The sequence below is a fragment of the Eutrigla gurnardus genome, assembly GCF_963514095.1.
Source record: "Eutrigla gurnardus genome assembly, chromosome: 10".
NCBI lineage: Eukaryota > Metazoa > Chordata > Actinopteri > Perciformes > Triglidae > Eutrigla > Eutrigla gurnardus.
In genome coordinates, this window is record NC_139924.1 from 4,852,295 (window position 1) to 4,876,358 (window position 24,064).

General features: G+C 46.3%; 1 protein-coding gene across 1 annotated transcript in view; it reads left to right on the forward strand.

Moving 5' to 3' along the window:
- Positions 1 to 2,383: 2,383 nt before the first annotated feature.
- LOC311020002 (uncharacterized protein) overlaps positions 2,384 to 24,064 on the forward strand; it is a 34,650-nt gene continuing 12,969 nt past the window's right edge. Inside the window, exons 1-3 of the mRNA XM_084019717.1 lie at positions 2,384 to 2,821; positions 6,829 to 7,170; positions 20,965 to 21,022. Of these exons, the coding sequence (XP_083875843.1) occupies positions 2,663 to 2,821; positions 6,829 to 7,170; positions 20,965 to 21,022 (559 nt within the window). The 5' untranslated portion in view covers positions 2,384 to 2,662. The remainder of the gene's footprint in view (positions 2,822 to 6,828; positions 7,171 to 20,964; positions 21,023 to 24,064) is intronic.

Genomic DNA, 24,064 nt, shown 5'->3' on the forward strand with positions numbered 1-24,064 from the left:
CAGAGTACAAGTGACTGATGGTCATGTTGGAGGCCTCCTTTTATAGACTGCCTGTGAGTAATCTAATGTGATAACCAATGAATGCAAACGGATATTATTGTCTCAAGTTTGCCAATTAGTGAATGCCTGCCCAGAGTGTTGCTGCACACCCTCAAAGGCCTTCACACACTAGTCATTACAGGCCAATAAGGACCACCACCTCCTCTCAAAGCCTGGATTCATGAGCGATGTGCCAATGAGGCCTGAAAGGCTTAATTTAGACTCGCTAGTATCAACTGTGTCCGCGCACACAGGGCCTCCTGTTGTGATGTCACGCGGCCGGAGTAATTGTCTTCAGGTCAGCTCCGTAGTACACAGAAGCGCGCATTCTTGTGTCGTTTCCCAAGCCTTTCCACACTCCCTTATTTTGCCTTGAGAAAGCGCTGACCCTAGCCACCAGGGCGCCGCGTGCGTTTGTGCGCGCGCGTGAATGTGTGTGTCTCGCGTGCTCTTGGCAACACGCCTAGTGCCTTCCTCATTCACCAACACAGTGATCTCTCAGTTGCGGGGACTTCTGCTTATCCGCTGGTTGTACGTGGGAGTTATGATGTGCGCGAGATCAGAATCAGCTCGTGACGTTGCACATCTGCATCCAGAGCGCCCTTTGACATTTAAGGTGGCCAGAAAACGGGCGGCTACTGTTTGCTTTTTCGTTTCCGAGTCATTAATCCTTCAAACCCTGCAGGCCAGCCATACAAACTCCTGCTGTGTGGATTAACCCATCAAACCCTCACTCTGACATGCATTTTCAATTTAATAGGGGATATCAAATCTGAAATTGTGTGTATAGATGTGTACAGAATGGTGCAGTAGAATATTGAATATTTCACAACAAACGTCTGAAACGGTCTGTGAAAGAGTTCAACTTAAAACAAGTTCTTTAATGTTGTTAGAGCAGAAACAGAAGCCAGCCTCGTCATCAACTTTTAATTACATGATATTTTGTTTAGTATATTTAAATATCAATGAGACGTGTATCTTAAAAGTCTGCCCAGAAATGAACCATGTGACCGTTAGATGGCGCCAAATGCGCAACTGAAGAGCCGCGCGGGAGGAAGGTTGCAGGTTCCTGGTGTCTCTCCCTCAGGTGAACCTCACACACCAACCCCCGAGGATGTCTGCGTGTTTCCGGATGGTCCCTTTAGAATTCAGCTCATGTTTGGAGGTCACTGCTCCGCAATGCAAATCAACCCTCTGCTCCTTAAGAGCCCTCTGTTCTGCTGCGGGGGTCACCGCAGAGTGCCAGGCAGCTGAAACACCAGCGGTTGTCAGGGAAGCTCTTGAGCAACAAGCCCGTGGAGGAGGAAGAAGGCTGAATCTCATTAGATTTCTCCCGATGAAGAAGGTACATTGTCTGGGGTTCCTGGATCCAACAAGACGACCTCTGGAAGTTAGATGTGGAAAATATGTCATGTGACCGGTGCCAACATTCAAAAGCTGCATGATACGCCCCCACAATTCTCTTCTCTATGTATGCGCGTCATTATCAGCGGTCTAACCATACATGTGGTCCAGTGCGCAGGTGGTGATAAGTGCGTAAACACCCAGCTGTACCAAATGTGCCATGGATGCGCGCAATCGTCTTTAGGAGAAACTCTTAGGAGAAGTTGCCAGGTTGTGTTTGTTTTCTGCCTTTTGGTCGACATATCTGCTTGTAACTTTGATGTCATGCGTAGCAGAGCGGCATTTTAATTACCAGGGGGGCTTCAGCTTCAAACCCCGGGGACAGCCGACACCTGAAACCGGAGGAGAGGAACCAGCGAGCTGCTCCAAAAGGTAGAGGAAATAGAAACCCACAAGAAAGAGAACTGAAACGCATTCAGGATAAGCCCGTGTGTAAATGTGACATAGCCTTCTTCGAGAAAAAAAGTTTTGGGGTTGGTCCGCAGAGTGTGTACATATATAGCCTATAGAAAGAGAGGGGAGGGGATGAGCGCATTGGTGCGCGCTGGCAACCATCCGGACAAGAGCTGAAAGACGGATATTCCCTGCCTCAGGACACACCCTCCATGCTCCCTCTCTCCCTCCCTCTCATTGTTTCCCACACCGACTCCGTCGCCGCCGGGCTTCGTATCGTATATTAACAAATGACCAACGAGCCGCTTGGATGAGAAGAGCGCAATTCCGCCGGAGAGACGCAACTTCGCTCATCGGGAAGTAGGCATCTAGTAGGAGTGTTGTTCTGAGCGTGAATCGGGCTTGAAGAGAGACAGATGAAGAAGAGAGAGTGTGGGCTAATTCGGATGAGAGTTCACGTCAAGTGAGCCGGCAGATTGGACCTTTAAAGCCTCTTAACGCAGGTGGTGGGAGGAATACGGCGCAAGGGGAGGGAGGGAGGGGGGTGTTTATGTGCATGTGTCATTCCCAGTGGAGATCCACAATCTTGGACACAGCGGCGAGCGGGTGATCAGCTGTGCGTCGGTGGTCTGTGGGACGGGGATCAATCGACGCGGGGAGACGGAGGCGCTTTCTCTGACCTGGACGCCATGAAGTGGCTCTGCCGGAGTTTCAGGGTTTAAGACCGGAGAGGAGGAGAGCTGGGCGGACGGACTCTGGGAGGGAGCAGGAGGAGGGGGACACCGCCAAAGCGCACAACACGGTCCCCCAATCCCCTGACGCAGGGATGGAGAGCACAAGAGCGCACCGGGTTACTCTGCTCGAGCCCAGGAACGGGAGCGGAAAGATCACCGGGAAGCCAGACATGAGCGGTGACCGACACCGGGGACACCTCCACCTGCAGCGGACCGTGATTTTTCTCGTCGCACTCACAATACAACCGCAGGTAAGCCACCGATTAAGTAGCATACCGTTCCGGGCGACATAGTGAAATCCCCGGAGTCCGACTGTTAACTGTGGTTCAGCCTAAATTTCATATCACGCTGTGTGAAAAGAGTCAAGAATGGAGTCACGCACGCACACACACACACACACACACACACACACACACACACACACACACACACACACACACACGGTCCCTTCCGTCTTCATGCTGTCCTCATGCTGCTCCTACATGGCGCTGTGCCCACCTGTTGTTTCAGCCCGCTGCTGTCTATTATCCCAGCACGACTAGAAAGACTCGAATCCAGTTTTAGAAGCATGGGCTGCAAATATCACAGCAAAGATATATGCTGACATAAGAATATCATGGTGAAGAAGTCAGTGTTTATTACTCCACTGGTTGTAACCAAGAATCTAACATTCAATTACATGAACATTCTCTTTGTTGGACTGTGATCGATCCAGTGAGGAGGATACATACAACCTTAATAACAGTAATCCACTTTCGGACTATTTCCTATTTCCTTTATCTTTATATCACACGGTTGCTGGCTTCCTTCTATTTGTTAATTTGCTTTGTAGAAAACTGCCCGGTCACTGCATAGAACCGACTCTGACAAGCATGATCTTTTAGTTTATGACATTATGGAAATACTTTTGGCTGGATGGAAAACATTGGATTTTCTGTCCTACGAGCTGTCAAGCAGCTGGCCTGATCAGGATGCCTATGATGTGTGACAGGACCCAACAGTAGCAAGAACAGGCCCAGAGGTGCTTCAAAGTGTGTGTGTGTGTCTGTGTGTGTCTGTGTGTGTGTGTGTGTGTGTGTGTGTGTGTGTGTGTGTGTGTGTGTGTGCACGTGCACGTGCACATGCACATGTTTTTTCTCAACACTGAGCTCACATCCAGCATCTGTCTTGGGTGTGTGTGAGCCCGGGGCCACAGCCGAATAAACTCCGGGGCGTGTGAATGTTGAGCGTCGGGGCAGCTCTGCAGCCTCCTCACAGCTGAGCAACAACACACTCCACTCCCTCCATTCTCCGACTGCACTGCAGCGAGGAACGCACACCGGGATCCGCCGCCGCCGCCGGTGACTGTTTATTAATGCAGAAGACCGGAGATCATGTTCATGAGGATTTACTCACGCGTGAGTGAAGCTGTCCAGCATGTGGTGGTTACGGGGATGTGACAATGAGGGTTTCAGTTTGTCCATCAGACTCTCAAATGCATCAGAAGCAGGAACTGTTTCACATCAAACAGAGCGTGTATTTGACATCACCTTAAAATGATTACAATACTGAAGAAACCTGTTCTTCCAACCAGAGGTCAACAGAGCCCTGCAGATAGAGGACAAATACTGACTGAACTCAGTGGTGCAACTCACACCTCAGTATATCTGTTATCAATGAACCTGATTAATACTTGATGTACTTCATATTATTTGGGCTATAAAATGTCAGAAACCCTGACACAAAATAACTAAAATATCTTTTCTTCTGAAGAATAAATAATTATAATATTTAATAAATAAATATAAATCCAAAGATATTCAGTTTACTGTCAGATAAAACAAAGCTTGTCTCCTCTCTGTCTCTCTGTCTCTCTCTCTGTGTCTCCCTCTCTCTGTCTCCCTCCCTCTGTCTCCCTCTCTCTGTCTCCCTCTCTCTGTCTCCCTCTCTGTGTCTCCCCCTCTCTGTCTCCCCCTCCCTGTCTCCCTCTCTGTGTCTCCCTCCCTCTGTCTCCCTCCCTCTGTCTCCCTCTGTGTCTCCCTCTGTGTCTCCCTCTCTGTCTCCCCCTCTCACTGTCTCCCCCTCCCTGTCTCCCCCTCTGTGTCTCCCTCCCTCTGTCTCCCTCTCTCTGTCTCCCTCTGTGTCTCCCTCTGTGTCTCCCTCTCTGTCTCCCCCTCTCACTGTCTCCCCCTCCCTGTCTCCCCCTCCCTGTCTCCCTCTCTGTGGTTAAACTGGGCGCTGAAACGCTGGTATGCAGGGAATGGCTCGGGCAGCTAGAGGAGGAGAGGAAGAAAGGAGGATGTAGAGTGATGAGCGCCACTGTATCTCCACAAGCCTTTTGATGTAGACCCCCCCCCCCCCCCCCCCCCCACCGTCCACCCCCTGACCCCTCCCACCTCCACCCCTCTCAGCTCGGGGACGGGGGCAGGAGAGGGGCATGCCAACCGAACACAATGGGGCGACTGAGATTCTGGCTGAGTGTCGGGCAGCAGACACGTGAGAGCTTGTTGGTTGTAGTAAATTAGTGTGTGTTAGTGTCCACGACTGTGACTCCTGGACTTAATGAGAGATCGTCACGGGCTGGGAGTTATTCAGATTTATTCATCAGCGGAGGCTTCATGGCAAAACGGAGATAACAGTGGCTTCTTTTTTGTGTTTGCAGTTGCTGGAACACACACACACATGCACACACACACACACACACACACGTGCACACAAACACACACACATACGTGACCCTAGTGCTCTGAGACTCCCAGGGGGTCTTGTTAAATCTAGTGTGTGTGTGTGCGTGTGTGTGTGTGGGTGTGTGTGTGTGTGTGTGTGTGTGTGTGTGTGTGTGTGTGTGTGTGTGTGTGTGTGTGTGTGTGTGTGTGTGTGTGTCCCCTCCACCCATCTTTAAACAGGGAGGGGACACAGTGAAAAGAAAGGGAGGCAGATGAAAAGGAGCACAGTAACAATGCAGAGAAGACATGATAACCACAGAAAGAGAAATGACAGGAGCGTTACAGCTCGTTCCCAGACAGAGAGATAGAGAAGGGAGGAGGAGGAGGAGGAGGAGGAGGAGGAGTCCCTTCAGTGTCCCCTGGGAAGAAAGAGTGAGAAATAAGAAGGGAGTGGTGACACAAAGGTGGAGTAAAGAAAGACGAGGAAGTGGAGAGAGAAAGCAGGTTTTATGCTGCGGTGTCTCTGCATGATTCGGACAGGAAACGTTGGATTTTCCCTCCATTTAAGGTCAAGCAGAGTTGTGGGAATCAAAAAATCAAATCGCTCTCTCTCTCACGTGATGTTGTCTTATTACATGTAATAAACAGACAATACAGAGGAGACATCTGCTGCAGATTCCCAGAAGTAGTGAGACGGCACATTGGCAGTTAACATGGAAGTCAGTCCTCTCCAGAAATCCCTCACACTTGTCTCATCAGGAGGAATCCCTGTTATGTTGTCTAGATGTGAAGAAGTTGGGTGTGAAAGGATTCTTCCCTCAGGTTCCAGTTGTCGGTCCCGTCCATCGGTCACGTTGCTGATTTGTTTTGTGTTCTTTCAAAGTAACGTTCATTGTGAGAAAAACGGATGGCTCTGCACAAAAGTCGCCAAACCATCAGTTGAAGTTTTGTGGCCAAAAATTGGATTTAGTTCCCTTCTCTGGCAAGAGACCACTGCAGCAGAAGGTTTGCATGTCCTTACAGTGGTCGTCGTTATTATTTCTGATGAGCAGTGCTTCTTTTTGTTGTATCTGGCAACAACAGCAAAAACCAGCCTGGACATTTCATAAAACACCAAACGTTTGAAGAATGGCTCGACATTCTGAGTGCTTTCTTGTGGAGAGTTAAGATTGAAATACTGATACCACTCTCATGCCCAGACAGTAAATATAAAATATGTAGCTTAGCTTAGCTAGTGGAAACAAGGGGAAAGCTACCGTGACAAACTTCACAGTGAGACGGGATGAGGAGGCGTTGGGAGGAATTTGATTTGCTCGTTAAAACGATCATCTCACGACCTTCTCTCGCTCTGCACAGAGCCGAAGCTGCAGATTGATTGATTGATTGATGGATGAAATGATATTATTGGTTGGTACTAGCTGTAAGCACGCATCATATTTTGTTTTGTACAGGGAGAAAGATATTTAAAAGCGTGTAAAGTGCACAACCTTAAATTCTCACTACAGTGGAACTGCTTTTCTTTTAATGTTTGTATATTAACAGACATGTAACTCTCTCCTCTCTCCTCTCTGCTCCTCTCTGCTCCTCTCTGCTCCTCTCCTCTCTGGACTCAGGCTGTGTGTGCAGTCGGGATGTTCGAGCTCCAGATCCAGTACTTCCAGAACCCCCTTGGACTTCTGCAGACCGGAGACTGCTGCGACCTCAGGGCCAGCGGCGGGCAGCGCTGCTCTGCCAGGGACCAATGTGACACTTTCTTCCAAGTCTGCCTCAAGGAGTACCAGGCCCGGGTCGTACCAACTGGAGCCTGCACCTTCGGGTCGGGCAGCACGGGGATCCTGGGTGGAAACTCCCAGTCGATCCACCACCGAGGACACGATGGAGGAGGAGGAGGAGCAGGAGGAGGAGAGGATGGGACTAATGGACACATTGTCATTCCCTTCAAATACACGTGGCCGGTAAGTACAGGGGCAGTGCTGGTTTTCAATATGGTTACCAAGGGAACAGGCTAAGCTTGAAGTACAATATACTCAAACCGAAGCCAGAGTGGAATAACAATGATGCTCAGAGTTCAGACTGCTTCTCCGAGTCTCGTAGTGATTCGCTTTGTTTCGTAGTGTTAATAAAGTGTCAACATTGTGGATGAAATTAGAGAAAGGCGGAGCCAACAGAAACACCACAATAAACAATAAAACATTTCATTCAATGAGCCCGGCTGTTGTTTGGACCAGTAGTACATAACCAGGGGCTCAAATTAAAAACGGGAAAAAAAGATTTAAAAATATACGCAAAACTAATCACATTCCCAACAGCCTCAGCTGTATGTTTTATTACGTGTTAATTAGCAAAAGTCACCACGCTAACACGCTAGACTGGTGGACATGGTTAAAAATAAGGGCCTGTTAGCATCAACGTGACACCTCTTCAGATCTCCTCAAATCATCCAAATTAAACAATTTGAGGAGGAAAAAGAAAACTTTGATCACAGTGAGGCGATACATTTCTTTCTTTTAGGAACATAAACTTACTAACTTGATAAGTTGAGATGCTTTACCTCCTCAGCTAAATATTTTTTCTGGATTTACAATAGTTAAAACAACTATACGACTACACTAATAGATCATTTAAATGGCTCCTTAATGTGAGAGAATCTCACTTGGTTTGTTATTTGCTGTGGGCTGTCGCGGTTCGCTCTTTGTCCCTCCTGAACTTCTGCATTCAAGGTAAAAACATTTGGTCTTTTCGCTGCTTCCTTCGGGACGCATCGAATCCCATTAAACAGCAGACTAATTAATCTGCCGTTAACACACAACAGTAGGCGAGTGAGGGCCGAGAAAGAGAAATCAATCTTTCAATCCACCTCCTCCCTCCTCCAGTCCTCCCTCTCGCTCTAATTTTAGTTATTATGCTGGAAGAAGCTGAAAGATATGAATATTTGGTATTTTTCTTTGTTTTTTTAATACTAAACTGAACCTCTTTGGGGTTTTTTGGCTATTGATCGGTGCAGCCATGATATCAATATTAGATGGTTTCATTGTTCTTTGAGCCCTGAAATCCTACAAAAGTGAGAAGCAGTATTGAGCGACACCAATACTGTAAAAATCCATTCGTCCATCCCTCCATCACCAGCTGCTTCTTTACTGGACTCCTCCTTTCAGCAATTAATACTTGTTTATCAATAAAACTAGAGAGAATCCCTTTAATGTGACTTGGCGAGGGCATGAAGCCACAATGTTTCTTTTATGGATTTCAGAGGTTTTCGTTGCTTCTTTTCTTTTTCGTCCTGCAGCATTTTCCTTCTTTGCTTTCTTTTAGCCTCTGATCGCTCTCAGCATGGCTGACTTCATTCTCATAATGAAAGTATAACATTAATGGCAACAAAAGGCCCGCGGGCTCTAATTCCATTCATATTTGTGTTCTAGTAGTGTTTCTTTAATACGCCACAAAACCCTGGCGAAGCTGCAGCGTGACACACAAACACACACACTCCTAATGTATCCACGCTGACCTGATCACACACAAGAGCACCCCCCCCCCCCCCCCCACACACACACACACACACACACAAGAATGTAACACACACTTGGCTTAGGTTTCTTCTTCTTGATTAGTATCAGCCCATTTACCTGTGAGACTCTCTGTCCCAGAGCCAATTATCTTCCCTTATCTGTGTACACTTTGCTTTTGTGTGCGCTTCAGTGTGTGCACTGGATGCATGCTGTGTGTGTGTGTGTGTGTGTGTGTGTGTGTGTGTGTGTGTGTGTGTGTGTGTGTGTGTGTGTGTGTGTGTGTGTGTGTGTGTGTGTGTGTGTGTGGGTGTGGGTGTGGGTGTGTGTGTGTGTGTGTGTGTGTGTGTGTGTGTGTGTGTCACACTGTTTCTCCTGGATGTTGAGGCGAGGTGTGTGATTGGCAGCTATAGGAGTGTGAGAAAGTTCTCCATCAGAAAGTCTACCTGGATCAGTTTCAGGGAGGGAGAGAGAGAGCGAGAGAGAGCGAGAGAGAGAGAGAGAGAGAGAGAGAGAGAGAGAGAGCACTGTGGTGCATTTGAGGCTGAAAGACTTGCTTTATCAGGGAGGGAGGAGGGAGAGGAGGGGGAGGGAGAGAGGGGGAGGGGGGAGGGAGGAGAGAGGAGGGAGGGAGAGTGATCCCCCTGCCCCAGGTGAGGGGATGAACAGGTGAGCGTATCATTATGAGGAAAGGTGAGCTCTTTCGGTCCCCTGCCCTCCCTCACTTCTTCTCTCTCCCTTTCTCCCACTAATCTCTTTAGAGAAATGTGTGCGGTCGGGTGTGTGTGTGTGTGTGTGTGTGTGTGTGTGTGTGTGTGTGTGTGTGTGTGTGTGTGTCTGTTTGCTTATGAATGTGAGTAAAGTTGTAATTTGTTGCGTTGTGTTTGTTTTGCTGATACTGTTATCCAGATTGCAGGGGGCTTCATCCCTGTTAGGCTGCTGTAAGTCTGCTGTGATTGTCTTGGCGACTGACGTCTCACTTTCTTTTGTTATCACAAACTGTTGTTGTTTTTCATCTTTCTCTATCTCTAGTTTCTCTAACAGTCTTGAGATACCAAACACATTTTTGAGATTTGATTTCATCACGATGTAATTCAATCGCAAAAACTATAAATGATCATATTTACTAATCGCTGCAATACAGTGTGTTGAATAAGCTTGATAAATGTTGGCAGGAGATTTAAACATTCGATCCAGGCTGGACGTTCCCTCCTGCTAGCAGACTTTATGCTAAGCTAAGCTAACCACCTCCCACGTTTAGCTCCATAGCTCACTGAGCACCCATATATGAGAGAAGCATTTTTACAGAAATGTCATGTGCTGCACATTCATCGAAGCAACACTATTGCTACTGAATGTTGTCTCGTTTTGGAAAAAAGTGCCTCATCCTCATCACATGACTTCACATGTAAAGGGAGATTGACAGAGGATGTCATACCATGTCTCTGCTGCTGTGTTCAGATTGGACAACCTTACAGATGGTTTGAGGGACGCGGCTTCAGTTTGACCCTCGTCTCCACTGAGGCGGGAAAAGTTCAAAGTCTTCATAAGTGCAAGTTTGTTTCTTTCAGAAGAAAAAAACAGCCTCAGTTTGTTTCTAATGAATCTGACAAAAGCATCCAAGTGGGAACAGGATCTGATGTTTCCTGACCTTTTATGGCTCAGAAGTAGTTCATCAAGCTCTGGTTAAACCGTCCCCCTTTTGTTAAATCCACCCGTGACAAATGACAATATGATAGGTGCTATAGAAATACTGTTACGGTGAAATGAATGGAGTGAAGTCCCCACCGTTTATAATCCTCATGTCAAGTGTTAAAACTCTTTCATGGTCAGGTTCACTGCCGGGGGCCGTGGCTGTCTGCTGCTGGGAAACACTCCCACCAGGCTGGGACCGTGTGGTCTTTGTTTTGTCTCTTGTCATTCTGGTTAAATGCAGCTTGTTCGTTTGCATATGAGTCTTACATTTCTGGTATCACTAGCTGAGCTAAATGCTAATCCAAAGCATTTAGAGCGTGAGGCTAAATACTCTGATTCTTATGGATAAATGTAATGTTAGAATGTTAGAGTTGGTATTTGAAGAGGCTCAGGTGGCCGGATGTTTAAGTCACATCTTCAGGTGTGAGGACAACGTTTAGTACTCAGACTTAGGTAAAAGTAATAATACCACAATGTAAAAATGCTCTGTAGTAACAAACATTAGTCCAACATTAAATCTTTCACTTAATGTCTAATGAGAATCATCTGCATTTCCCATCAGCTCTATAAAATCTATAAAAATCTGTAACAGTAAAATATGTCCCACTGTAATGTAGTGGAGGTATAAAATAGCACAGATCGAATAGAATAAACGTAATAAAAGGAAATGAAAGGGTCTCCTGCATGTCTTCTGTCTGTCAACCATCAAAAAATATCTGAATGAATATGATTCAAAAACTGAATTCCATCATATTTAACTCAATCAATAATGGATTCACTTCAGCTTTTCTGGAAAATGAGGACATTTTTTTTTTACTGGAAACGCTTAACTGTTTTACCATAGAAATCTAATAGTAATAGATGAATGTAGGTCTGTAGAATATCTCATGACATTGTTTCTGAGAAGACACATAGTTGTTAAGTTCCTTCAAGTGTCATTTGTTGGTGCTCCGAGCACCACAAATCACATTCCTCTCCCTTGTATTGTGTTGGAGTGGCGGCAGACGTGTAAGCAGCAGATAACTGAAAACCTAAACCAACAACAACACCAGACAGAAGGAGTAACTGGGAAAATGTGTGTCTTTCCCCAACTTGCTGGAAGCTATCTCCCGCTCGCATTGAGGTGAGGAAAGGCAGCTTCCTGTCGCCACAGAGCTCAACATGCAAAGAGCCGCCGTCATGCAAATGTGTTCAGATGAAGCTGCTGTGAGTCCCTCTGTCACCGCCTCGTCATAAAAGTAAAACTGTGTTTGGCCGGTTGAATGCTGGTGAAGCTGTAGCAGAAGGAAATGTTTGGTTTGAATTAGCAGTCATTTTGTTATCATCCTACTGCAAATTAATAAATAAACATAGCAATACTCTCATCAGTGGGACACGTAGGAAGTAAATCACCTCTTTGGTTGAACGGCTAACATCTGGAACATCCTAAAACCAAGAAATAGTCACATATAACCCCATTTTTATTATTTTTAACTTGACGTGACTTATATATTTAATTACTTTCCATCACTGAAGCTGATCAGAAGAGATTCTTTTTGCCGTCATTTCACACACACACACACACACACACACACACACACACACGCACACACACGCACACACACACACACACACACACACACACACACACACACACACACACACACACACACACACACACACACACACACACACACACACACAGGTTACACAAGTGAGTAACCTGTGCATTCCTGCTGTGTGGGAGCCGAACAGAGGCAAGCCAGTGAAGGGAAACGAAAGGAGAGGAGAATAGTTGGAGCTTTCTTTCTCTCCAGAGTCTCTCTTTCACTCGTTCTCCTCCCGTCGTTTGTGCTCTCCTCTCTTTTGTCCCCTAATTGACTCTCCTACGCAGCCTCGCATACCTGCATGTACGCTGATACTGTTGTGCACATCGCTTGTACACACAAACCTGCTCTCTCACACACACACACACACACACACACACACACACACACACACACACACACACACACACACACATAAAGAAGGTTAATTCTTTCTGGATCTGGAGCTGGTGTTTTTTAGAGATAAGTTAATAACCCTGGGGGGCAAACGTCTCGGGGGACGCGTGTTTTAATGATTTCATTTGTGTGCAAATTGGATTGAGTGTGGGAGTTTCTTTATTAGGAGAGAAAAGAAGCAAAATGAACCTTTATTTACATGATCACAGTGAAATTACAGTCTCCGGCTGTCATTGTGTGTCATTGAACGTGGACTACACAATCGTTTAAACGGCTGCACCGATGTAATCACAGCAAATAGTTGGCTTTTCTTCCCCATCGATCTCTTTCTCCTCTTGTCATATCTCCTCGCCCTCCGCCCTCCATCCTCCACCTCCGACATCTCTCTCTCTCTCTCTCTCTCTCTCCCACCCACTCTCTCTCCCACTCTCTCTCTCTCTCTCTCTCTCTCTCTCTCTCTCTCTCTCTCTCTCTCTCTCTCTCTCTCTCTCTCTCTCTCTCTCTCCCTCTCCCTCTCTCATTGCAAACCCTTTGTTCTCGGTGTCACTGCCCTCCGGTGATGTTCAGCCACATCCCGTCCCGGTGGATTACGTAGAGCAGCCACAGATACAGTGGAGCTGTCATGAATCCTCCTCTTCTCTCCACGGTTTTGCCTGCAGCTTGACAGCAGCAACCACAAACATTTTTCGAGCCGTCACTTTGCGAAACATATTCTGACCAGAGAGTCCTCAGTAATGAAGTTATCTCTGTCCCGCGATGCCTCTCCATCTCCACTGTCTGTCGGTCTGTCGGTCTGTCGGTCTGTCGGTCTGTCGGTCTGTCGGTCTGTCTGTCTGTCTGTCTGTCTGTCTGTCTGTCTGTCTGTCTGTCTGTCTGTGTTGGATAATAAGCTGCCGTTTTAGCAGACGTGTTATAGTAGGGTTAGAAATCCCTTAATTGCAAGATTCCTGCAATTTGTTTATCAGGACTTAAGAAGTCTGAATGCACACAGACTGAATTCTCAGAAAGTGCAGCCGTTGATGTGAAGTGTCCAGACAAGGTAATTTCCTGCGGAAGTCAGGGGGGAGAGGGGAGGGGGTAGAAGGGGTTTTGGAGGGCAGTCGGTCTGGGATGTGGGGAGGGAGGGTGGAAGGTGTAAAGAGTTGAGATTAATGAGAAAAAGGGTAAAGTTGATGTAAGCGGAGGGGAGACGGAGAAGAAGGAAGTGAGAGTTGGATGATCTCAGCGTGGGGCCCAGGTGTTCTGTGTGTCTGTGTGGCACAACGTCTTACTCACCCTGTTGAGAGAGTCATAGCAGCAGGAGGTCGAGGAGAGGTTTAGTGTAACTGAATTAACTCTGCAGGAATGTGATTGTCAGACGAGGACAGACAGTAAAGTACATGTGACTGCTCTGACTAGCTGGTTCCTTTAATGCGTGGTTCCCAACCAGTTTGGCTTGTGATCTCTTTCACAGAAGCAATATCCAGGTGGGCCTCATCGTCACGCATCTAGTATCAGTTTATCCACTTTTTAGACAGGAAATGAAATGAAGTTATACGTCAGTTGTCCTTTAGAATGACATAGAAGCATTTTCTGAATGTGAAATTGTGTGGCAGATCTCTGTTTAAAGTTCGGAGTTTGAAATAAGTAGTTTGATTACAATAATAGTCCAAAAAGGAATACAGATTTGTGCAGCAGAAGTTTATTTTTTGATTTGTGCCAACCTCATTAATCATCTCACAGTCCCTCAGATAAATCCTGTGTGGTTTTACTTATCTATGATTTTGAATGCAGGAGTTTTATTACATTCAAATAAAGAGAAGAATGCTTCTTCCACCACTGGGTACGGAGAGTTTGAAGAAAGACAGAGAGAGAAGATGGTGATGATGAAGATGATGAAGATGATCGTGGCGGCGGCTGAATGGGACGTGACTGAGGGCGAAGAGGGGAAGATAAGGGCTAAATATGTCCAGAATGAAAGAAAAACAAAAGGACGTTGAGAATGCGAGAACAGAGACATTTAATTACAGTGGCAGGGTGGGGACGGCTGCACACCGGGGGTCTAATTCCACATCGCGTGCTCTGTCTCTCTCTGTGTGTGTGTGTGTGTGTGTGTGTGTGTGTGTGTTCCACCTGAGGGCAGGGAGTCAAATAATACCCACGGAAATTCACAAATTAGCCGCCCTAACGTCACGTCTGTCTCACCCTCCATTTATGCTGGACCTTTCTTCCCATCTGTGTTACTGCCTTTGCCTCCAGATGACATGTTATTAATATTGTTCAGTAGAGAGGAAATCAGTCTGAAATATATGATCTTCTCAGCTGTTTGCTGTTTTCTTCACAATACAAATATACCATGAAACTGACAGCATGGTTCCACGTCTACTATACGAGCGTTGCCACTGGAATAGTAATGCCTTTGTTACTGTGGTTACCTCAACCACTAATTTGCAGTGCAGGTGAGGTGTCACCCGTCCAATCAGACTCCAGCACAGCTGCTGCCATGACGACCCTTGTGCACGTTTGTGTTGTTGTTTGTGTTCGCCAGTGTGTGAGTCTGTAATTACTGGAGTTTTTTAATGCTTCGGGGAGAGTTGGCAGGTGTACGAAAACAATGACTGCTCAGCTGCAGATTATGAATATTTTAAAGTTGTGTGAACAATTTGCTGTTAATTTAATTTTCCCCATCAGCTACACAGCGAGGGTTTAGTAGCGGATTAGTCTCCTGCCTCCATATGTGACTAACACTTTTATCGCACGTCTGACTGCTCTGATGTTTTATATGTACATAAAGGCTTAAGTGCATTTGTTTAATTACTGCATGCAGACTTTACTTGATGTTTATGAACTGTGAGACGAGAAAAATGTGTCAGTTGATTATATTTTAGGATTTATTCAAGGATTCATTATCATTCATTTATTGTCATTGTGCAACACAGGAATGCAAAACAAAATGCAGTTGTAGCCCATTAATACCAAGAAAAACATGAAAACAACAACAAAGACGAGTGCATTCCTGTATTTTTTCATTTGCATCAGGAGGAATGCAAACCATATGTCCTTTCGTGGTCAGGCAGGGAAAGGTTAACCTCTATGGGTGGATGGATGGATGGGTGGGTGAATTTGTGGATGGGTGGATGGATGGGTGGATGGATGGGTGGATGGATGGACGGATGGGTGGATGGATGGACGGATGGGTGGATGGATGATGAATTGATGGGTGGATGGATGGGTGGATGGATGGATGGGTGGGTGGATGGGTGGGTGGATGGATGGATGATGAATTGATGGGTGGATGGATGGGTGGATGGATGGATGGGTGGGTGGATGGGTGGGTGGATGGATGGGTGGATGGATGGATGGATGGGTGGATGGATGGATGGGTGGATGGGTGGGTGGATGGGTGGATGGATGGATGGGTGGATGGGTGGATGGATGGGTGGGTGGGTGGATGGATGGATGGGTGGGTGGATGGATGGATGGGTGGGTGGATGGATGGATGGGTGGGTGGATGGATGGGTGGGTGGATGGATGGATGGATGGGTGGGTGGATGGATGGGTGGATGGATGGATGGGTGGATGGATGGATGGGTGGGTGGGTGGATGGATGGATGGGTGGATGGGTGGATGGGTGGATGGGTGGGTGGATGGGTGGATGGATGGACAGATGGATAGGTGGATGGATGGATGGATGGATAGGTGGATGGATGGATGGATGGATGGATGGATGGGTGGATGGATGGATGGGTGGGTGGGTGGGTGGATGATGAAAGACCAAAACAAAAAGGGAAAACAGAGTTAAACATTAAAGTGAGCCACTGACAGATACGGACAGAGAAGCATAATTAGCTTTTTTCTTTAATTTGGTGCTAATTATAGGGGAAATAGAGGTTGTGTTTAATTGGTACAAGTGAATTACTTCCTGACTGAATAAGCATATTTATGGAGCTTTGTGAGTTTCAGCTCATTGTTTTGTTGTCCGGCTGTGACTTTACTGTTTGATTCTCTCTAACGGACTCATGGCTGGTTTTTCAGCAGACGGAGACAGTAAACGACCAGCTGGTGAACAAAGTGGAGCGTTAAGCTGCTAAAGGGCCATATATTTAGGAGCTGGTGGTGACCAAAGATGGAGCTAAAAACGAGAGAGACTTATATTCACCAGGTGGACACCAGGTGAATATCCAATATTTGCTAATGCTCATGTTGCTCTGCAAACGCTTGATGGGTAAATGAGCAGCTGTCTGCCATATCAATTTAGAAAGTGATTATAAGTGCTCACAACTAGTGTCCGCTGCCACCAAATTACAGCTAATCTTAAATTCACGTTAGTGAAATAACACAACAATGTCGCTACCTTCCTTATTGTTTGTACCAAATTATACCTTTCTTTCCAGGAAACAGGAAAACTTCAGATCCATAAAATAAAGTGTTGCCCGGTCAGTTTGGGGGCTCCATAGCTTGTACCTATTGTTAAATGATTAAAGAACCAAATCCTGTTGTCTAAAATGATGAATGACACCTTTTATCGACTACAATCTCCATTGTAGTTGGTAGACTAATATTTTCAGGGCTGAATGAAAGCCTTGTAAATGGAAAAATAAAGATTAGCAATCTACCCGGGTATATTGGGTGTGTGTGTGTGTGTGTGTGTGTGTGTGTGTGCGTGTTCATTAGTGTGTGAGCTCTGAGGGGAAATTCCTCTCTCAGGGCTGGGAGTTCTTCCTGTCGTAGAGCTGTGTTTGTACAGCCTGGCTTTGTCGGGATATCCTACCCTGCCCATGTCTGAGAGAGAGACAGAGAGAGAGAGATGGAGGGATGGCAGGCAGGGGGGAGAGAGGGGGGCACCGACAGGGGGGAGAGAGGGGGGCACCGACAGGGGGGAGAGAGGGAGGGAGGGAGGGATCGAGAGCACCGGGTCAGGCTGAGAAACTGGAGTGACAGAGGCAGTGGTGGAGTTTGGAGGATGGATTTTTTTAAACCCTTCATTAAATAGAATTTGACATACCAACACAACTGTCTGCACATTGGTTTGAATTAGCATCTACTCCGCTCTAATCCTGAGCTTTACCAGTTAGACTAATGTGAGGGGGGCAGCCAGACAGCCTGCAGCCGGAGGGGAGGGACGATTTATCGTCAGGACGGACTCTTTTTATTATGTCTTGTTTTTGGGAAACCCCAGTTCTCTCCGGCCATGCCAGACGCAGACCTTCTGCACATTTCATGACTGGTGAGAACTGTTAGTTTCTGTACGGCAGCTTGCTGAGACAGGCAAAAAGTGCAAAAAATAAGCAGCATCTGGCTATAATTGTGTTCTTCTGAACACACAATTTATTGATGTCAGATTATCTGATATTTTGTCTAAAAATATTTGGACAGAGATAAAATATATATATATATTGAAATAATGAGAGTCTTACACCGATTACATCAAACAGGAAGAGTTTTGGAGAGTGCACTATTTAAGCAGGAACTATACTAGACTATTTATATCCCCCATTAAATAATTAAATAAGCAAATATGCAGCTATGAATGCACCTGAGCTGAATCCAATGTCCTCTTTCCATCTTAACCACACCGTTCTTTTCCACAGCAGACCTTTTGATTGGTCAAACACAGGTGCATCTAATCAACTAATTAGAAATGAATGAATCAACTGGTTAGAAATGAATGCGTTGCAGTACATTCATTGCTGGAACAGAGCAGAGTCATGCTATTAGTTCCACCTGTGCTTTTCCTGGCATGACAGGTCAAAATGAACAATAGAGAAACGAGAGGGCTCAGATGCTCGCGGGGCTGAGAGTAGCTTTCTCTTTAATTTGACCGTCGGCCATTCTTTCATTGTGAAGTTCAGAAATCATTTCAAGTATTGTCCACTGCCGGGCTAATCCTTATCTCCTCTGTAGTTATCACGCACACACACACATACACACACACACACACACACACACACACACACACACACCTTTCCCATGACATCATTTCCCCCCTGTCATCACTTTGGCCGTTAAATGGTACAAATGAACGCTGAGATGTTGTTTGAGTCGGAACGAGGTATAAATATCATTTCGTCGCTGACTGTGATCTTATCGCCGTCTTCTTTTGTGATGTTTACTGTTTAATTTTCCTCTCTGGACACGTTCACTTTGCCTTGGCCGGCCTTTAATGGTCACAGGTCTCTCTGACGTCACCGACTGTGTGATTGCAAAACAAAATTGCTCCGGTGTCCATGTGAGCGTGTTTTGGAAAGGTTGTCAGGAAGCGTTTAATGCGGGTGATTCTCTTAATGGTTTTACACACTTCTTCCCTCAGCTTATCTGTGGTTGTTGTTGTGATTGTAACTTGGTAACCATGGTTAGTTTGACCTCTCTGGCAACCATACAGGACCCCCAACCTTAGCAACAGGGCTTACCGTAGATACACCCTTCCTGTATCGGTGACGACATCACAACTTACCTGGCCTCGTGCACTGGTGGGTGCAGAGGTGAGGGTGGGGGGGGGGGGGGGGGGGGGGCATGAGTAAGAGAACAAAGGAACAGAGAGCCTCTGGGTGCGGGTAGAAAGAGGGTGAGGCACATGGAAGGATGGAAGGAAGGGTGAGAGGTTGGGAGGATGATAAGGTTAAGAAGTCTGAGCAGGCCAAGTTTATGAGTCTTCTGTAGCCTGCTCCTCATCTCGGTTCATGTTTTCATGTTGCATTGTGGGTAATGGAGGCGCCAGCCAGGTGTTGACACGGAAGAAGGAGGTGATGAATAAAAAGAGACAATATCTCTGGTTCCGCTGTATCAGTTTTGATAGTTTTGATACCAAAGAGATATTCCGCCCAAAAAGAAAAGCTTGACTGTTCTTCTTCTTTCCTACCCCACCATCTCATCCCACCTCAGATGTACCTTTTGACCCAGTGAAGGGACACTGGACCTGACCTTCTCTAACATCTACATGGCAATGATATACTAGTTACATATTGTGGCATCAGTATTTACAATCCAATGGTATTAATGTATACATGACCTCTGATACTTGTACGTAAAGTGAATACTTCTAAAACCTCTAATCTCAATAGAACTAATGTGAGTGGAATCGACGTGTGAAGATGTAAATCATGAATACCAAACATTACTTCAGGTGAGAGTTTTAAGCCAAAGCTTAACGACTCCAGCTGCTCCATCTGCTGCTCTCCTGCTATCTGCCGGCCTTAATGAACCAGCTGCATGCCCTCTGCAACCCAGCACATCTCATTAGCTCCATGGCTTCTCTCTCTCGCTCTGTGTGGATCTTCTGCCATTTCCCCTTCTACCTTTTTTCTTATCTCATCATTTATTTTGTGCTCTGTGACTCTCTCTCCCTCTCTGACCTCTTTGTTCTTCACATCTGATAGTTTGACAAACTCCAGGAGTCCCTCGCATCGTTACTCCTCTGTCTTTCTTTGCCCTTCTTCTTAGCGTTTTCTCAGTCATTTTCTCCTTCTGTACGGGCACTTTCCCTCCCATCTCCTCGTCTGTTGCAGTGCAGACATGCTGGACGTACCTCCACCTGAAGCAAATCACTGACTCTGTGTTTTCTACACCATCAATTATCTCTCCTATAACACTTTGCACCTTCACAGCAACTCTTCATCTCCTCTCCTCCTCTTTTTCACCTCACTCCAAATCCCCTCACTTCCTGTGCCCATCACCTGCTTCCTACAGTGTCTAACCCCCGCCCCCCCCCCCCCCGGCAGTATACACCCTCCCTGCAAAGACGTGACTACACATCCATGCAGCCCTTTAGGAGGAGAAACCTTACCCACAATGCACATGGCGGAACAATTTGCATGACAAGCACTGGTGGGTTTCACAGAAGGAGGAATGGAAGGATGAAGACTCTAGAGTTGTAGGGGGGAAAGTGCTGGTCTGAATTATTCATTTCTGAGTCCATAAGATGAAGAAATGCATCAGAAAAGAGAGAGACAGAAGAAAAAAACACCTGTCCTCTGTTATCTCTCCAGAGTGTGATATCTCTGCAGGCTGAAAGTCATCTTTTGAAGATGTCAAGCTTATGCCCGGGTCCTCTGCTTGTGTACTGAAGGATGGCTTTATATAGACTTGCTTTACCATTACATATGCCTATGCATTTTAATAAAATATCTAGATTTAGTCACATCCCCTAGAGGAAGGATGTTGAAACAAGATGTACCTGCAGGCAGCGGTTCAGGCCACAAAGACTTAACATACCTGCTTCATGAAATTGAACAGGAGTATGTTTTGGGGGGGTTGTCCTCTGTCACCACGCTGAACCGACGCCAGTCTCTCTCCATATCTGCTTGGTTGTGGTTTCCTTGAGTCAGCACTCAGCTGCAGCCTCGGCGTGTTCAGGTAATAAAGAAGACTCACAGTTAGTGATGCCATGTATGCGACCCAATGGACACTTAAGTTAATCAGAAAAAAGCCGTCAAAAAAAGTCAAAAACACTGCTCATGGGTTAAGACTGCTCTTTGGCCTCCATCGGCAAAAACATCCAATTATATTTTTGTTGTTTACAGTGATATAAAACTCATAAACATAAACATGTGGCGCATGTTAAACTGATGTCTCTCTGTGCTTTCTTTCACAGAAGTCCTTCTCTCTGGTGTTGGAGGCTCTCGACTACGATAACGACACGTCAGAATCAGGTGAAACTGCCGTGTGTGTGTGTGTGTGTGTGTGTGTGTGTGTGTGTGTGTGTGTGTGTGTGTGTGTGTGTGTGTGTGTGTGTGTGTGTGTGTGTGTGTGTGTGTGTGTGTGTGTGTGTGGGCCTTTCCACTATATGTGCAAACATGGAACAGAAAGAGAGGCTCAATTAAGTCCTAATTAGCTTGACATTTTCCAACAGACGGAGAAGAAAGAAAGAACGCGGTGTGTTTTAATGATTCTCCTCCTTCTTAGACGTATTCTGCTTGTTTGAATCAGCTCTGTACGTTGTAAACCCTCAGTTTCATCTGGATGATATCTGATCAAATCTGCTCCACCATGTTTGGTCAATCTAAGGGGCATCTAACCTAAGCAAGCTTTTTGCAAGTAGGTGATACTTATTTTTATATGCTAAAACCAATGTCGCAAAGCCAGATTCTTGTCATTACTCAATGTTGACAGAATATGTAGGGCTGTATATCTCTCTTGTCTAAACAAGCCACATTTCCATCAATTGGCGAGCGCTTGTTTATGAGTGTGTGTGGTTCAGCACGGTGAGACGATGTGAAACGGTCTTTTAACCAGACCCTTTAATTTCTTGCTCGTCTCCTTGTTGTTTCTCCTCATAATCAGGAAAAGCTCCCTGACGGGGAATGTGAGCTGCATGCTTTAAAAAGCGTGACGCACACACACACACACACACACACACACACACACACACACACACACACACACACACACACACACACACACACACACACACACACACACGCACGCACACACACAGATGAAGACAGACGTTTCCGATGACTTCCTCATTCCTGTCGTGCCACAGTCCTCTCTTTCATCCCACCATCCTCTACCTCCCTCTCAGTCGTTTCCCAAAGATGCTGAGATAAAGAGAAACTGGGAAGCGTCCTTCTCCTTCACTGTGTTCGTCTCACCTGTCCTCTCTGTCCTCTCCCATCTCTCTGTCCTCTCCCATCTCTCTGTCCTCTCCCATCTCTCTGTCCTCTCCCATCTCTCTGCCCTCCAGTGCTTACGCCTTGTTTGCATTATCTGCCGTTTCCACCTGAGCTCCTGAAAGCCTTTACATTGGGTGTAAAGCCGTTCACTATGCGGGCAGCTTAGCTCAGCCCAAACAGGGGCGTCCTGTAGCAGTCTGACTGCACTTACCGGGCCCTGCTGCTAATCAGAGAGGCTTACTGAGCACGACAGTACCTCTGAAACAGTGAAATAGAGAGAAAATATGATGTCCTTTCAGCACTGACAGGGTGACCTTCACTGAGTTGTGTTTAAATAATAGGCGTACCTTTTGGCTTTTAATGGATCATTCCAGTTTAACATCTTAGTTCTTGTTCCCACAGCTTTTATCCTCCTTTTCTTGGTCATGATAACATTTTATCCAAAGTAATTGCTAGATGAGGGAAACCCCAAGAAGAGGGGCTGGAGCTGACATTGGGCGAGGGCAGGGTTCACGGTGGACAGGTCGCCAGTTTTTCAAAGTAAACCTTCATCTTCAGAGGAAGCAACTTGGTTGGGTTTAAGGAAGTATTTGGGTTAAAATAGGCTTCACCTATGATTCAACTGTATTGGTGTAGCACCAACAGTCACATTATTGACGTGAAATTCAACTTTAGAAGCATCATAATCGAGACCAGCTTTTATATAAAATTCAAGCCACATGTTCAGACTCAGTGCTTTTATCCGGATGAGAATGGTTTCACTGGGACCCATAGACTGGAGAACAGGAACTGCTCTCAGAATTACACAAACACCATCCAGCTGATCTTTGGCTTCCATTGATCGACTCTATTGATCTGTCGGTCCAGGTGATGTGGAAAAGCAAGTCCAAAGGTTTTCTCCCCTGCAGTGTTTTTCTCAGCCGCTGTCAAGGGCAGGCACTTAACAGCTGGCAGTGGGGGACAATCAGGAGAAGCCAGAGAAAGTGATTTAAGTGTTCTTGCTGCAGACACAATCCCCTCTCTGTGTGTCCGCTGCTTATATGCTGTTTACTTTCCTGTAAAGTGTCACCAAGGGCTCCTCGCTGCTGCTGATGTTTATTAGAGCTTTTCTCTCAGGCCTCCTCTCTGCTTGTGCTCACTTGTTAATCTCCCGTGTTGCCACAGAAGAAATCCCATTTATTATACACCTTCCCTGCTGTGCCGGCTGATAACACGGTTATTTTTTTCTTCTTCTCTCACGTCTTCTTTTTTTGCAGAGAAATTAGGGCAAAGATGAAATTAGCCCTCGGACATAGCAGAGTGATAAAATAATGAAAAACCCACGAAGCCCTGCAGTAGCATGATGAGTGTTTGGAAAAGTGAACCCTCAGGTTTGACTGCAGGCAGAGAGTCTGGTGGAGGAACGAGCCAACGGCTGAGCTAACGGGGCGCTCAGCGTCCGCTCTGTTCCCAATCCTCTTTTACACTCTTAAAAACACACACACACACACACACACACACACACACACACACACACACACACACACACACACACACACACACACCACCAGCCAATATGTGCCCCTGTTTTCATTCTTTTGTGTCAAACCACGGTGATCTCATCTCTCCATCGGGGGTTTGCTATGTGTGTGCGCTAATAGCTGCCTCCCTTCCTCTTTGGCTCTGTTTGCCCCTCTGTCTGTCACACACACACACACACACACACACACACACACACACACACACACACACACACACACACACACACCCTCCCTCTCTCCATCGCTGACTTACATGTACATCAAACGAGGCTTCCTTTTCTATGTTACTATCTTACAATCTTTCCCTTTATCCAAAATCTCGTTAAATACACACATGCCTACATTGAGACGCACATGTATACTCACACACACACACACACACTCTCGGTGCTTTGTGTGTGTTAATACCCTGTCAGAGGAGATTATAACTGAGTTGGCGATGACAGCGCCTCTGGGAAATCCCCCTCGGGGGTTCAGGAGCAGCAGCCCCAGTGCTGCCCCGGACCTCGTCTGGTCCTCTCTGCTGTTCAGGCCTCTCTCTTCTCTGCAGACCCTCGAC